This window comes from Chiloscyllium punctatum, chromosome 26, assembly GCF_047496795.1.
Source record: "Chiloscyllium punctatum isolate Juve2018m chromosome 26, sChiPun1.3, whole genome shotgun sequence".
Taxonomy (NCBI): Eukaryota; Metazoa; Chordata; class Chondrichthyes; order Orectolobiformes; family Hemiscylliidae; genus Chiloscyllium; species Chiloscyllium punctatum.
In genome coordinates this window covers 60,960,181-60,976,713 of record NC_092764.1, presented here as the reverse complement: position 1 = coordinate 60,976,713, position 16,533 = coordinate 60,960,181, and the positions used below count along the sequence as shown (strand labels likewise).

The following is a 16,533-nucleotide window of genomic DNA, read 5'->3' as shown; positions in this document are numbered from 1 at the left end:
CACACACACACCACCTCTCTCACACACACACACCACCTCTCTCACACACACACACACCACCTCTCTCACACACACACACACCACCTCTCTCACACACACACACACCACCTATCTCCCACTCACACACACGCACCACCTCTCTCACACACACACACGCACCACCTCTCTCACACACACACACGCACCACCTCTCTCACACACACACACGCACCACCTCTCTCACACACACACACGCACCACCTCTCTCACACACACACACGCACCACCTCTCTCACACACACACACACACCACCTCTCTCGCACAAACACACACACACACACCACATCTCTCACAAACACACACACCCACCCCTCTCCCACACACACACACACACCCCTCTCCCACACACACACACACACCCCTCTCCCACACACACACACACACCCCTCTCCCACACACACACCCCTCTCCCACACACACACCCCTCTCCCACACACACACACCCACACACCCACCCCTCTCCCACACACACACCCACCCCTCTCCCACACACACACCCACCCCTCTCCCACACACACACCCACCCCTCTCCCACACACACACCCACCCCTCTCCCACACACACACCCCTCTCCCACACACACACACCCACACACCCACCCCTCTCCCACACACACACCCACCCCTCTCCCACACACACACCCACCCCTCTCCCACACACACACCCACCCCTCTCCCACACACACACCCCTCTCCCACACACACACCCCTCTCCCACACACACACCCCTCTCCCACACACACATCCACCCCTCTCCCACACACACACACCCACACCCCCACCCCTCTCCCACACACACCCCCACCCCTCTCCCACACACACCCCCACCCCTCTCCCACACACACCCCCCCTCTCCCACACACACACACACCCCTCTCCCACACACCCACCCCTCTCCCACACACACACACACACCCCTCTCCCACACACACACACAATTCTGTCCCACACACACACACCCTCCCTCCCACACACACACACAATTCTGTCCCACAGACACACACCCTCCCTCCCACAGACACACACAATTCTGTCCCACACATACACACCCTCCCTCCCACACATGCACACACCCACCCATCTGTCCCGCACACACACCCTCCCTCCCACACATGCACACACAAATCTGTCCCGCGCACACACCCTCCCTCCCACACAAACACACACACACCACCTGTCTCCCCCCCCCACACACACACACACACACACACCACCTCTCTTCCCCACCCCCACACACACACCACCTCTCTCCCACTCACACACACACGCACCACCCCTCTCACACACACACACACGCACCACCCCTCTCACACACACACACACGCACCACCCCTCTCACACACACACACACCACCTCTCTCCCACACACACACACCACCTCTCTCACACACACACACACCACCTCTCTCACACACACACACACCACCTCTCTCACACACACACACACCACCTCTCTCACACACACACACACCACCTCTCTCACACTCACACACACCACCTCTCTCCCACTCACACACACCACCTCTCTCCCACTCACACACACCACCTCTCTCCCACTCACACACACCACCTCTCTCCCACTCACACACACACCACCTCTCTCACACACACACGCACCACCCCTCTCTCACACACACACACCACCTCTCTCCCACTCACACACACACACCACCTCTCTCACACACACACACACACACCACCTCTCTCACACACACACACACCACCTCTCTCACACACACACACACCACCTCTCTCACACACACACACGCACCACCTCTCTCACACACAAACACGCACCACCTCTCTCACACATACACACACACACACCACCTCTCTCGCACAAACACACACACACACACACACCACATCTCTCCCAAACACACACACACCACCTCTCTCCCACACACATACCCACCCCTCTCCCACACACACACACCCCTCTCCCACACACACCCCCCTCTCCCACACACACACACACCCCTCCCCCACACACACACACACCCCTCTCCCACACACACCCCCACCCCTCTCCCACACACACCCCCACCCCTCTCCCACACACACCCCCCTCTCCCACACACACACACACACCCCTCTCCCACACACACACACACACCCCTCTCCCACACACACACACACACCCCTCTCCCACACCCACACACAATTCTGTCCCACAGACACACACCCTCCCTCCCACACACACACACAATTCTGTCCCACACATACACACCCTCCCTCCCACACATGCACACACCCACCCATCTGTCCCGCACACACACCCTCCCTCCCACACATGCACACGCAATCTGTCCCGCGCACACACCCTCCCTCCCACACAAACACACACACACCACCTGTCTCCCCCCCCCCCCACACACACACACACCACCTCTCTCCCCCCCCCCACACACACACACACACACACACACACCACCTCTCTCCCACTCACACACACCACCTCTCTCCCACACCCTCACACACACACACACGCACCACCCCTCTCAGACACACACACACACGCACCACCCCTCTCACACACACACGCACCACCCCTCTCACACACACACACACGCACCACCCCTCTCACACACACACACCACCTCTCTCCCACTCACACACACACCACCTCTCTCACACACACACACACCACCTCTCTCACACACACACACACCACCTCTCTCACACACACACACACACCACCTCTCTCACACACACACACGCACCACCTCTCTCACACACACACACGACCTCTCTCACACATATACACACACACACCACCTCTCTCGCACAAACACACACACACACACACCACATCTCTCACAAACACACACACACACCACCTCTCTCCCACACACACACCACCTCTCTCCCACACAGACACACACAAACCTCTCTCCCAAACACACATCAGCTCTCTCCCACACACAAACACAGCCCTCTCACACATACACACACACACACACACACACACACCCCTCTCGCACACACACACACACCCCTCTCCTACACACACCCATCCACACACAACGCTCTCCCACACACACACACACCCCTCTCCCACACACACACCCCCCTCTCCCACACACACACACCCCTCTCCCACACACATCCACACACAACCCTCTCCCACACACACACACACCCCTCTCCTACACACACCCATCACACACACACCCCCCTCTCCCACACACACACCCCTCTCCCACACACATCCACACACAACCTCTCCCACACACACACCCCTCTCCCACACACACACCCCTCCTCCCACACACATCCACACACAACCCTCTCCCACACACACACACACACCCCTCCACCACACACACCCCCACCCCTCTCCCACACACACCCCCACCCCTCTCCCACACACACACCCCCCTCTCCCACACACACCCCCCTCTCCCACACACACCCCCCTCTCCCACACACACACACACCCCTCTCCCACACACACACCCCTCCACCACACACCCCCACCCCTCTCCCACACACACACCCCTCCACCACACACCCCCCACCCCCTCTCCCCACACACACCCCCCACCCCTCTCCCACACACACCCCCCTCTCCCCACACACACACACACCCCTCTCCCACACACCCACCCCTCTCCCCACACACACACACACACACCCCCCCTCTCCCACACACACACACACCCCTCTCCCACACACACACACCCCTCTCCCACACACACACACAATTCTGTCCCACAGACACACACCCTCCCTCCCACAGACACACACAATTCTGTCCCACACATACACACCCTCCCTCCCACACATGCACACACCCACCCATCTGTCCCGCACACACACCCTCCCTCCCACACATGCACACACAAATCTGTCCCGCGCACACACCCTCCCTCCCACACAAACACACACACACCACCTGTCTCCCCCCCCCCCACACACACACACACACACACACCACCTCTCTCCCCCCCCCACACACACACACACACCACCTCTCTCCCACTCACACACACCAACTCTCTCCCACACCCTCACACACACACGCACCACCCCTCTCAGACACACACACACACGCACCACCCCTCTCACACACACACGCACCACCCCTCTCTCACACACACACACCACCTCTCTCCCACTCACACACACACACCACCTCTCTCACACACACACACACACACCACCTCTCTCACACACACACACACCACCTCTCTCACACACACACACCACCTCTCTCACACACACACACACCACCTCTCTCCCCCCCCCCCCACACACACACACACCACCCTCTCTCCCACTCACACACACCACCTCTCTCCCACTCACACACACCACCTCTCTCCCACACCCTCACACACACACACACGCACCACCCCTCTCAGACACACACACACACGCACCACCCCTCTCACACACACACGCACCACCCCTCTCACACACACACACACGCACCACCCCTCTCACACACACACACACGCACCACCCCTCTCCCACTCACACACACCACCTCTCTCCCACTCACACACACCACCTCTCTCCCACTCACACACACCACCTCTCTCCCACTCACACACACCACCTCTCTCCCACTCACACACACCACCTCTCTCCCACTCACACACACCACCTCACTCCCACTCACACACACACACCACCTCTCTCACACACACACACACCACCTCTCTCACACACACACACGCAACCACCTCTCTCACACACACACACGCACCACCTCTCTCACACATACACACACACACACACCACCTCTCTCGCACAAACACACACACACACACCACATCTCTCCCAAACACACACACACCACCTCTCTCCCACACACACACACCCACCCCTCTCCCACACACACACCCCTCTCCCACACACACACACAATTCTGTCCCACACACACACACACACACCCTCCCACACACACACACAATTCTGTCCCACAGACACACACCCTCCCTCCCACACACACACACAATTCTGTCCCACACATACACACCCTCCCTCCCACACATGCACACACCCACCCATCTGTCCGCGCACACACAATCTGTCCCGCGCACACACCCTCCCTCCCACACAAACACACACACACCACCTGTCCTCCCCCCCCCCACACACACACACACCACCTCTCTCCCCCCCCCACACACACACACACACCACCTCTCTCCCACTCACACACACCACCTCTCTCCCACTCACCACACACCACCTCTCTCCCACACCCTCACACACACACACACGCACCACCCCTCTCAGACACACACACACACACACCACCTCTCTCCCCCCCCCCCCACACACACACACACCACCTCTCTCCCACTCACACACACCACCTCTCTCCCACTCACACACACCACCTCTCTCCCACACCCTCACACACACACACACGCAGCACCCCTCTCAGACACACACACACACACACCACCTCTCTCACACACACACACACGCACCACCCCTCGCACACACACACACCACCTCTCTCCCACTCACCACACACCACCTCTCTCTCACACACACAACACCACCTCTCTCACACACACACACACCACCTCTCTCACACACACACGCACCACTCTCTCTCACACACACACGCACCACCTCTCTCTCACACACACACGCACCACCTCTCTCACACACACACACGCACCACCCACTCTCGACTCACAGCACCACTCACACACACACCTCGCTCTCACACACCACTCACCACTCGCACCTCACACGCTCTCACACACACACACGCACCACCTCTCTCACACAATCACTCAGCACACACCAGCCTCTCTCGTCACACCTCTCACTATCAACGAGCACTACACACACACTCTCTGCGCACAAACACACACACACACGCACCTCTCTCTCCCACAGGCACACACAGACCTCTCTCCACTACAGACACACACAATCCTCTCTCTCCAGAACACACACAACTCCTCTCCACACATCAAGACACAACCTCTCTCACACTACCTACTACACAACACCCTCTCCACAACACAACACCCCTCCACACAAGCACACACAACACCCCTCCACCACACACAACACCCCTCCACCACACACACACCCCTGCTCACCACACACAGACACCCCTCTCCCCACACACAGACACCCCTCTCCACACACACAGACACTCCTCTCCCAGCACGACACACTCCTCTCGCAGCACACACACTCTCTTCTCCACAGCACACACACTCCCTTCTCCCACACACACACACTCCCTTCTCCCACAGCACACACACTCCCTTCTCCCACACACACACACACCCTTCTCCCACACACACACACACACCCTTCTCCCACACACACACACACACACCCTTCTCCTCTCACACACACACACACCCTTCTCCCACACACACTCACACACCCTTCTCCCACAGCACACACACACCCTTCTCCCACAGGCACACACACACCCTTCTCCTCACACACAGCACACCCTTCTCCCACACACACACACGACCCTTCTCCCACACACGACACACACCCTCTCTCACTCACACGACACACCACTTCTCCCATCACACGACACTCTCTCTCCATCACACACACACACACCTTCTCACACAGCACACTCCTTCTCCACACGACACACACTCCTTCTCCCACTACACACACACTCCCGGCAGCCCCACACTCACACACACACTCCCGGCTCCCACACACACACACACACCCGTCTCCCACACACACACACACACACCCTTCTCCCACACACACACACACACCCTCACTCCACTTCTCCTCACACCACACACACTCACCCACACCACCTCGCCACACACACACCCTTCTCCCACACACACACACACACCTTTCTCCCACACACACACACACACCCTTCTCCACACACACACACACACACACCCTTCTCCACACACACACACACACCCTTCTCCACACACACACACACACACCCTTCTCCCACACACACACACACACACACACCCTTCTCCCACACACAGCACACACACCCTCTCTCCCACACACACACACACCCTTCTCCCACACACACACACACACACACACACACCCTTCTCCCTTCTCCACACACACACACACACACACACCCTTCTCCCACACACACACACACCCACACCCCCTTCTCCCACACACACACACACCCACACACCTTCTCCCACACACACACCCTTCTCCCACACACACACACACCCTTCTCCCACACACACACACACACACCCTTCTCCCACACACACACACACACCCTTCTCCCACACACACACACACACACCCTTCTCCCACACACACACACACACACACACACACACACACACCCCTCTCCCACACACACACCCACACACCCTCTCCCACACACACACCCTTCTCCCACACACACACACCCTTCTCCCACACACACACACACCCCCCTCTCCCACACACACACACCCCCCTCTCCCACACACACACCCACCCCTCTCCCACACACACACCCACCCCTCTCCCACACACACACCCACCCCTCTCCCACACACACACCCACCCCTCTCCCACACACACACCCACCCCTCTCCCACACACACACCCACCCCTCTCCCACACACACCCACCCCACTCCCACACACACCCACCCCTCTCCCACACACACACACCCCTCTCCCACACACACACACCCCTCTCCCACACACACACACCCCTCTCCCACACACCCACACACACACCCCTCTCCCACACACACACCCCTCTCCCACACACACACACCCCTCTCCCACACACACACACCCCTCTCCCACACACACACACCCCTCTCCCACACACCCACACACACACCCCTCTCCCACACACACACCCCTCTCCCACACACACACACACACCCCTCTCCCACACACACACACACCCCTCTCCCCCACACACACACCTCTCCCACACACACACCCCTCTCCCACACACACACCCCTCTCCCACACACACACCCCTCTCCCACACACACACACCCACCCCTTTCCCACACACTCACCCCTCTCCCACACACTCACCCCTCTCCCACACATACACCCACCCCTCTCCCACACACACCCACCCCTCTCCCACACAAACACACCCCTCTCCAACACACACACCCCTCTCCCACACACACACCCCTCTCCCACACACACACACACCCCTCTCCCACACACACACACACCCCTCTCCCACACACACACACACCCCTCTCCCACACACACACACACCCCTCTCCCACACACACACACACCCCTCTCCCACACACACACACCCCTCTCCCACACACACACACACCCCTCTCCCCCACACACACACACCCCTCTCCCCCACACACACACCTCTCCCACACACACACACCTCTCCCACACACACACACCTCTCCCACACACACACCCACCCACCCCTCTCCCACACAGACACACCCCTCTCCCACACACACGCCCACCACTCTCCCACACACACACCCACCCCTCTCCCACACACCCGTCTCCCGCACCCACCCGTCTCCCACACACACCCCTCTCCCACACACACCCCTCTCCCACACACACACCCACCCCTCTCCCACACCCGCCCCGCTCCCACACACACCCCTCTCCCACACACACCCCTCTCCCACACACACACACACCCCTCTCCCCCACACACACCCACCCCTCTCCCAAACCCGCCCCTCTCCCACACACACCCCTCTCCCACACACACCCCTCTCCCACACACACCCCTCTCCCACACACACCCCTCTCCCACACACACCCCTCTCCCACACACACACCCACCCCTCTCCCACACACACCCCTCTCCCACACACACACACCCCTCTCCCACACACACACACCCCTCTCCCACACACACACACCCCTCTCCCACACACGCACACACCCCTCTCCCACACACACACACACCCCTCTCCCACACACACACACACCCCTCTCCCACACACACACACACACCCCTCTCCCACACACACCCACCCCTCTCCCACACACACACCCACCCCTCTACCACACACACACCCCTCTCACCCACACACACACACCCCCCTCTCCCACGCACACACCCACCCCTCTCCCACGCACACACCCACCCCTCTCCCACGCACACACCCACCCCTCTCCCACGCACATACCCACCCCTCTCCCACACACACATCCCCTTCTCCCACACACACATCCCCCTCTCCCACACACATACCCACCCCTCTCCCACACACACACCCCTCTCCCACACACACACCCCCCCGCTCCCACACACACCCCTCTCCCACACACACCCCTCTCCCACACACACCCCCTCTCCCACACACACACCCACCCCTCTCCCACACACACACCCACCCCTCTCCCACACACACACCCACCCCTCTCCCACACACACACCCACCCCTCTCCCACACACACACCCACCCCTCTCCCACACACACACCCACCCCTCTCCCACACACACACCCACCCCTCTCCCACACACACACCCACCCCTCTCCCACACCCGCCCCTCTCCCAAACCCGCCCCTCTCCCACACACACCCCTCTCCCACACACACCCCTCTCCCACACACACCCCTCTCCCACACACACACCCACCCCTCTCCCACACACACCCCTCTCCCACACACACACCCACCCCTCTCCCACACACACACCCACCCCTCTCCCACACACACACACACCCCTCTCCCACACACACACCCCTCTCCCACACACACACCCCTCTCCCACACACACACACACACCCCTCTCCCCACACACACACACACACCCCTCTCCCACACACACACACACACCCCTCTCCCACACACACACACACACCCCTCTCCCACACACACACACACACCCCTCTCCCACACACACACACACACCCCTCTCCCACACACACACACACACCCCTCTCCCACACACACACACACCCCTCTACCACACACACACCCACCCCTCTACCACACACACACCCCCCTCTCCCACACACACACAACCCCCTCTCCCACACACACACCCCTCTCACCCACACACACACACCCCCCCTCTCCCACGCACACACACCCACCCCTCTCCCACGCACACACCCACCCCTCTCCCACACACATACCCACCCCTCTCCCACACACACACACCCCCCTCTCCCACACACACACACCCCCCTCTCCCACACACACACCCCTCTCCCACACACACACCCCTCTCCCACACACACACACCCCCCTCTCCCACACACACAACCACCCCTCTCCCACACATACAACCACCCCTCTCCCACACACACACACACACCCCACTCCCACACACCCACACACCCCTCTCCCACAGACCCCTCTCCCCCACACACACCCACCCCTCTCCCACACACATACACCCCTCCCCCCCAAACACACACACCCCTCACCCACACACACACCCACCCCTCACCCACACACACACCCACGCCTCTCCCACACACACACCCACGCCTCTCCCACACACACACCCACCCCTCTCCCACACACACACCCACCCCTCTCCCACACACCCCTCTCCCCCACACACACCCACCCACCCCTCTCCCACACACACACCCCCTCCCACACACACACCCCCCTCCAACACACACACACCCATCTCTCCCACACACACACCCCACCTCTCCCACACACACACCCCCACCTCTCCCACACACACACCCCCACCTCTCCCACACACATACCCCCCCCTCTCCCACACACACACACACCCCTCTCCCACACACACACACACCCCTCTCCCACACACATACCCCCCCCTCTCCCACACACACACACACCCCTCTCCCACACACACACACACCTCTCTCCCACACACACACACACCCCTCTCCCACACACACACACACCCCTCTCCCACACACACACACCCCCCTCTCCCACACACACACACCCCCCTCTCCCACACACACACACACCCCCCTCTCCCACACACACACACACCCCCCTCTCCCACACACACACACACACCCCTCTCCCACACACACACACACACCCCTCTCCCACGCACACACCCCACCCCTCTCCCACACACATACCCACCCCTCTCCCACACACACATCCCCTTCTCCCACACACACACACCCCCCTCTCCCACACACACACCCCCCTCTCCCACACACATACCCACCCCTCTCCCACACACACACCCCTCTCCCACACACACACCCCTCTCCCACACACACACCCCTCTCCCACACACACACACCCCCCCTCTCCCACACACACAACCACCCCTCTCCCACACACACACACCCCTCTCCCACACACCCACACACCCCTCTCCCACAGACCCCTCTCCCCCACACACACCCACCCCTCTCCCACACACATACACCCCTCCCCCCCAAACACACACACCCCTCACCCACACACACACACACCCCTCACCCACACACACACCCACCCCTCACCCACACACACACCCACCCCTCTCCCACACACACACCCACCCCTCTCCCACACACACACCCACCCCTCTCCCACACACACACCCACCCCTCTCCCACACACACACCCACCCCTCTCCCACACACACACCCACCCCTCTCCCACACACCCCTCTCCCCCACACACACCCACCCACCCCTCTCCCACACACACACCCCCTCCCACACACACACCCCCTCCAACACACACACACCCATCTCTCCCACACACACACCCCACCTCTCCCACACACACACCCCCACCTCTCCCACACACATACCCCTACCTCTCCCACACACACACACCCCTCTCCCACACACACACACACCCCTCTCCCACACACACACACACCCCTCTCCCACACACACACACACCCCTCTCCCACACACACACCCATCTCTCCCACACACACACCCATCTCTCCCACACACACACCCCCACCTCTCCCACACACACACCCCCATCTCTCCCACACACACACCCCACCTCTCCCACACACACACCCACCCCTCTCCCACACACCCACCCCTCTCCCACACACACACACACCCCTCTCCCACACACACACACCCCTCTCCCACACACACACCCCTCTCCCACACACACACCCATCTCTCCCACACACACACCCCCACCTCTCCCACACACATACCCCCACCTCTCCCACACACACACACCCCTCTCCCACACACACACACACCCCTCTCCCACACACACACACACCCCTCTCCCACACACACACACACCCCTCTCCCACACACACACACACCCCTCTCCCACACACACACACACCCCTCTCCCACACACACACACACACCCCTCTCCCACACACACCCCTCTCCCACACACACCCCTCTCCCACACACACACACACCCCTCTCCCACACACACACCCCCACCTCTCCCACACACACACCCCCATCTCTCCCACACACACACCCCCATCTCTCCCACACACACACCCACCCCTCTCCCACACACACACCCACCCCTCTCCCACACACACACCCACCCCTCTCCCACACACACACCCATCCCTCTCCCACACACACACCCATCCCTCTCCCACACACACACCCACCCCTCTCCCACACACACACACCCACACCCCTCTCCCACACACACACACCCACACCCCTCTCCCACACACACACACCCACACCCCTCTCCCACACACACACACCCACACCCCTCTCCCACAGACACACCCACCCCTCTCCCACAGACACACCCACCCCTCTCCCACCCACACACCCACCCCTCTCCCACAAACACACCCACCCCTCCCCCACACACATACACCCCTCCCCCACACACACCCACCCCTCACCCACACACACACCCACCCCTCACCCACACACCCACCCCTCACCCACACACACACCCACCCCTCTCCCACACACACACACCCACACCCCTCTCCCACACACACACCCACCCCTCTCCCACACACACACCCACCCCTCTCCCACACACACACCCACCCCTCTCCCACACACACACCCACCCCTCTCACCCACACACACACACCCACACCCCTCTCCCACAGACACACCCACCCCTCTCCCACAGACACACCCACCCCTCTCCCACAGACACACCCACCCCTCTCACCCACACACACACACCCACACCCCTCTCCCACAGACACACCCACCCCTCTCCCACAAACACACCCACCCCTCTCCCACAAACACATACACCCCTCCCCCACACACACCCACACCCCTCTCCCACACACACACCCACCCCTCTCCCACACACACACCCCTCTCCCACACACACACCCACCCCTCTCCCACACACACACCCACCCCTCTCCCACACACACACCCACCCCTCTCACCCACACACACACCCCTCTCACCCACACACACACCCCTCTCACCCACACACACACACACCCACACCCCTCTCCCACAGACACACCCACCCCTCTCCCACACACACACCCACCCCTCTCCCACACACACACCCACCCCTCCCCCACACACACACCCACCCCTCCCCCCACACACACACCCACCCCTCCCCCACACACACACCCACCCCTCCCCCACACACACACACACCCCTCCCCCACACACACACCCACCCCTCCCGCACACACACACCCACCCCTCCCCCACACACACACCCACCCCTCCCCCCACACACACACCCACCCCTCCCCCACACACACACCCACCCCTCCCCCACACACACACCCACCCCTCCCCCACACACACACCCACCCCTCCCCCACACACACCCCTCACCCACACACACACCCACCCCTCTCCCACACACCCACCCCTCACCCACACACACACCCACCCCTCACCCACACACACACCCACCCCTCACCCACACACACCCCCCTCACCCACACACACACCCACCCCTCTCCCCCACACACACCCACCCCTCTCCCACACACACACCCACCCCTCTCCCACACACACACCCACCCCTCTCCCACACACACACCCACCCCTCTCCCACACACCCCTCTCCCCCACACACACCCACCCCTCTCCCACACACCCCTCTCCCCCACACACACCCACCCCTCTCCCACACACCCCTCTCCCCCACACACACCCACCCCTCTCCCACACACCCCTCTCCCCCACACCCCTCTCCCCCACACACACCCACCCCTCTCCCACGCCCCTCTCCCACACACACACACCCACCCCTCTCCCACACACACACCCACCCCTCTCCCACACACACACCCACCCCTCTCCCACACACACACCCACCCCTCTCCCACACACACACCCACCCCTCTCCCACACACACACCCACCCCTCTCCCACACACACACCCACCCCCCTCTCCCACACACACACACACACCCCTCTCCCACACACACACACACCCCTCTCACCCACACACACACCCCTCACCCACACACACACCCACCCCTCTCTCCCACACACACCCCCCCTCTCTCCCACACACAGACACACCCCTCTCTCCCACACACACACACACACACCCCTCTCTCCCACACACACGCGCGCACACACACACCACCCCTCTCTCTCATACACATACATACAGACACACACCTCTATCGGCTGAGTTTGCATTTGCAGATTTGTATTTACAGATAGTCTCTATTTTGTTGAAAAACCACACAATCTGTCGTATGTCAGTCCATGTGAGATTTTTTAAATTCCCTCTTTGGTAATAGAACCAGTCTGTCTCAGGTTTGAGATACAGACAGGCTCTAACCTTACATCTTTAATGCATTATATGATCTGAGGTGTCACTTTTTTAATAAACTGATAAAACCTGAAGTGATTGAAAGAAATTCTCGGATTTATACATTGATCAATCGAAACCTCTATCACCATTCTAAGCGATTAAAGACTTCACAGCATTGTCCATTTGTTCAATCGATTGCATCAATTGTCTGACACTTTGATCATTTACCATCAATTCTGTGTCCTATGATCCTGCCCCACTAGTTCCCCAATGAAGGAGCAGTGCTCCAAAAGCCAGTACTATCAAATAAACCTGTTTGAGTATAACTTGGTGTTGTGTGATTTTTTTTAAATCAAAGTATGCAAAATGGGTGGCACGGTGGCACAGTGGTTAGCACTGCTGCCTCACAGCGCCGGAGACCTGGGTTCAATTCCCGCCTCAGGCGCCTGACTGTGTGGAGTTTGCACGTTCTCCCCGTGTCTGCGTGGGTTTCCTCCAGATGCTCTAGTTTCCTCCCACAGTCCAAAGATGTGCAGGTCAGGTAAATTGGCCATGCTAAATTGCCCGTAGTGTTAGGTAAGGGGTAGATGTAGGGGTATGGGTGGGTACGCTTCGGCGGGGTGGTGTGGACTTGTTGGGCCGAAGGGCCTGTTTCCACACTGTAAGTAATCTAATCTAATCTAATCTAATCTAAAAGAGGGCATCAACTTTGGCATTTTAGGTGCTCGAACAATATACTCTATATACCTTCACACGATAGTCATTATTCAATACAATATTGGCAGGTTTCAAGTCATGGTGAAAGAGAGCTGGCTCCAGATTATGTAGGTAGTTGACTCCTAAAGCAATTTCATATGCAAAACGCATACGGAGAGGCCAAGGGACATCATAGTTCTTCAGGAGTTTATCCAATGATCCGACCTCCATGAATTCTGTTACCAATCCCAATGATGGATGTCCATAAATCTCGATATTTTCCACAACTCCATACAACTGAAGGATATGCTCAAATTGTGCTCGATACATCTTCTTTGCTTCCTCCAACATCTCGTTTTTGTCACTGTAATGGTAAACAGGTCACTGAGAGATGCCACAGTGACATAGTTCATTGCCATCCCAGCCTCAACCTCTCAGATCCCATCCAGCTCATCCCTACAATCCTACCGTGGCCAAGTGAGAGCTAATCACATGGCAATATCACAGCTGGGATTTACGAGAGTAACATACAGAAATGATACCTTCACTAGACTAAAACATTAACATTGCTGCAACATTTTCCTGCATTAACATGGCACCTTTCACCGTGTGGGCAGCACGGTGGCACAGTGGTTAGCACTGCTGCCTCACAGCGCCAGAGACCCGGGTTCAATTCCCGCCTCAGGCGCCTGACTGTGTGGAGTTTGCACGTTCTCCCCGTGTCTGCGTGGGTTTCCTCCGGGTGCTCCGGTTTCCTCCCACAGTCCAAACGATGTGCAGGTCAGGTGAATTGGCCATGCTAAATTGCCTGTAGTGTTAGGTAAGGGGTAAATGCAGGGGTAAGGGTGGGTTACGCTTCGGCGGGTCGGTGTGGACTTGTTGGGCTGAAGGGCCTGTTTCCACACTGTAAGTAATCTAACCATCCACAGAATGCCCCAAACCACCTCACAGACAATAAAGCACTTCTGAAGCTCAGATGTCAGTGTGATGTAGACAAATGGTTAGCACTGCTGCCTCACAGGGTCAGGAACCTGGGTTTGATTCCTACCTCAGGCCACTGTCTGTGTGGAAACTGCACATTCTCCCCCTGTCTGCATGAGAGTTTCCTGCGGTTTCCTCCCACAATCCAAAGATGTGCAGGTCAGGTGAATTGGCCATGATAAATCGCCCATAATGTTAGGTGCATTAGTCAGGGGTAAATGTAGGGTGGG

At 59.3% G+C, this 16,533-nt stretch overlaps 1 protein-coding gene across 1 annotated transcript in view; it reads right to left on the bottom strand.

The window, feature by feature from the left end:
* Positions 1-16,533, bottom strand: part of LOC140453123 (ankyrin repeat and protein kinase domain-containing protein 1-like) — a 52,734-nt gene that overhangs the window by 27,969 nt on the left and 8,232 nt on the right. The window contains exon 2 of the mRNA XM_072547529.1: positions 15,374-15,686. Coding sequence (XP_072403630.1) covers positions 15,374-15,686 — 313 coding nt within the window. The remainder of the gene's footprint in view (positions 1-15,373; positions 15,687-16,533) is intronic.